The following is a 1,755-nucleotide window of genomic DNA, read 5'->3' on the forward strand; positions in this document are numbered from 1 at the left end:
TCTACCAAAGCTCTTTTGAATTCTCACTAGTGAAAGGTGAGCTTGTACTTTCTTTCTTTGAAGCAAATTACATCTGTTATTTGTTAATGCAATGCCATTCAAACACTTTCAGGTTGTCCTGATACTTCTTGGTCATTTACCCAAATGGTCCAGTCAGACTGTATATGTAAAGCTGAAGGTTGCTGGAATTTAATGAGCCTTGTCCCTTCAAAACCCCTCTGTGTGTACCTCGTCTCTTTCATGCATATGCTTAAACATTGCTCCTGTTTTCATTTTTCTCCCCCTCCTCTTCCCCTCAACGCTAATTTTTTCAAGCCCACAATGAAGTTCTTGTGCGCCACTGTCTGAGAGAAGCCGCAGAAATGCCTTGGCGCAGAGGCTGGAGACGTCATGGATTCCTGAGTGCGCTCTGCAGGAAAGCCCTGAGTCTCTGAGATGGAGCCGCTCCAGGTTTCCATGGCAGAGCGCACAAACAGGAGGAAACACTGAGGGAATCCCGTTATTTTACAGCATTGGCCCATTATAAACACCCAGAGCCGGGGAAGGAAGCCGCTCTTGAAGCTCAAGTCAATCCTCCGAGCAGGCGAAGGAGTTTATGCCACACAGAGCTCTGCTACTACTGCACAACTCATAACCGAGGATTTGCTTTTTCTCTTTCAGACAGATTTTTTTCCTGCTATGAACTTTAAGGAAAGGCTATTTTTTTGACTTCTTTTTTTTATTTTGATATATTTTCCAAATGTTTAGAGAGTCTTGGAGACTGACGCACTACCACAGCATGAGGTCGATGGATCAAGGTATGGATGGCGCGTGCTGAAGTGTTGTGAATAACTGGTAATCAATAATTTGATTTTTAACGTTTTCTTATGCCAAAACTGTTGATGATTTTAACACAATGTAAATTAAATTAGATATAATTTGTAATGTAAAGAATAAAGACAGATGTTCAGTATAGTAATTGCGTCATGAGGGAACTCTCAATGACATCAGAATTTAACCATTTATTCTGCTCTAGATTTGAGAATGAATGAAATTTGAATGCTTTTGTGTTAGATTTATTATGCAAACTATAGTATTTTAATGCATGTAACATTACTTAGTATTAAAAACTTGTGCATATTTTATATTAAGTTGCTTTAATTTCTCAGACACATGGCAAATTTATTTCTCTTGGATGTTTATTTGTGCATGTGTTTAAAGTGAGTTTCTTCAAAGGGAGGAGATGCAGTACTTGAGGTGTTTAAACAGAATGCCTGAAATGTCATTGTCTGTGATGCACAAAACATGAAATGTCAGTCTGATTTCTTATAGTGCATCATGACTCACCGTGAGTATTGAATATCATAAGTTACATAAAATTCAGACTCCTTGGCTATTCGTAGATCATGCTGCAATGGAAAGTTCAGGTAATGTTTAATAACCCTAGATACTGCCACTATGTAAATAATCACATTTTGTCATCTCGGTCTATAATATGTGGGTTTGTCTGGAATAACTGTGAGTCTTAGATTGCGGGTCGTTTTCCAAAATAAAATAATCCACGGGTCAGAATAGGATCGAGGCGTCTGATATGAGCAGAAAGTGAGTCGAAATAATAACTGTTTATGTAAAATAGGCGAGTAATTTTAAGGTAAAATAAGTTTTGTCAGTGACCACAAGATAAAATTCCAAAATAAAGTTTAGATAGATAGATAGTCAGACAGACAGACATGCAGCTATATAGATAGATAGATAGATAGATAGATAGATAGATAG

At 37.7% G+C, this 1,755-nt stretch overlaps 1 protein-coding gene across 1 annotated transcript in view; it reads left to right on the plus strand.

Moving 5' to 3' along the window:
• Nucleotides 1–326: 326 nt before the first annotated feature.
• The window catches only part of nfatc2a (nuclear factor of activated T cells 2a), a 40,369-nt gene continuing 38,940 nt past the window's right edge, over nt 327–1,755 (plus strand). The window contains exon 1 of the mRNA XM_077218866.1: nt 327–797. Within this exon, the coding sequence (XP_077074981.1) occupies nt 740–797 (58 nt within the window). The 5' untranslated portion in view covers nt 327–739. The remainder of the gene's footprint in view (nt 798–1,755) is intronic.

Source organism: Siphateles boraxobius, unplaced genomic scaffold (genome assembly GCF_051911475.1).
Source record: "Siphateles boraxobius isolate OS27281-9 unplaced genomic scaffold, OSU_SipBor_1 77, whole genome shotgun sequence".
Classification (NCBI taxonomy): Eukaryota; Metazoa; Chordata; class Actinopteri; order Cypriniformes; family Leuciscidae; genus Siphateles; species Siphateles boraxobius.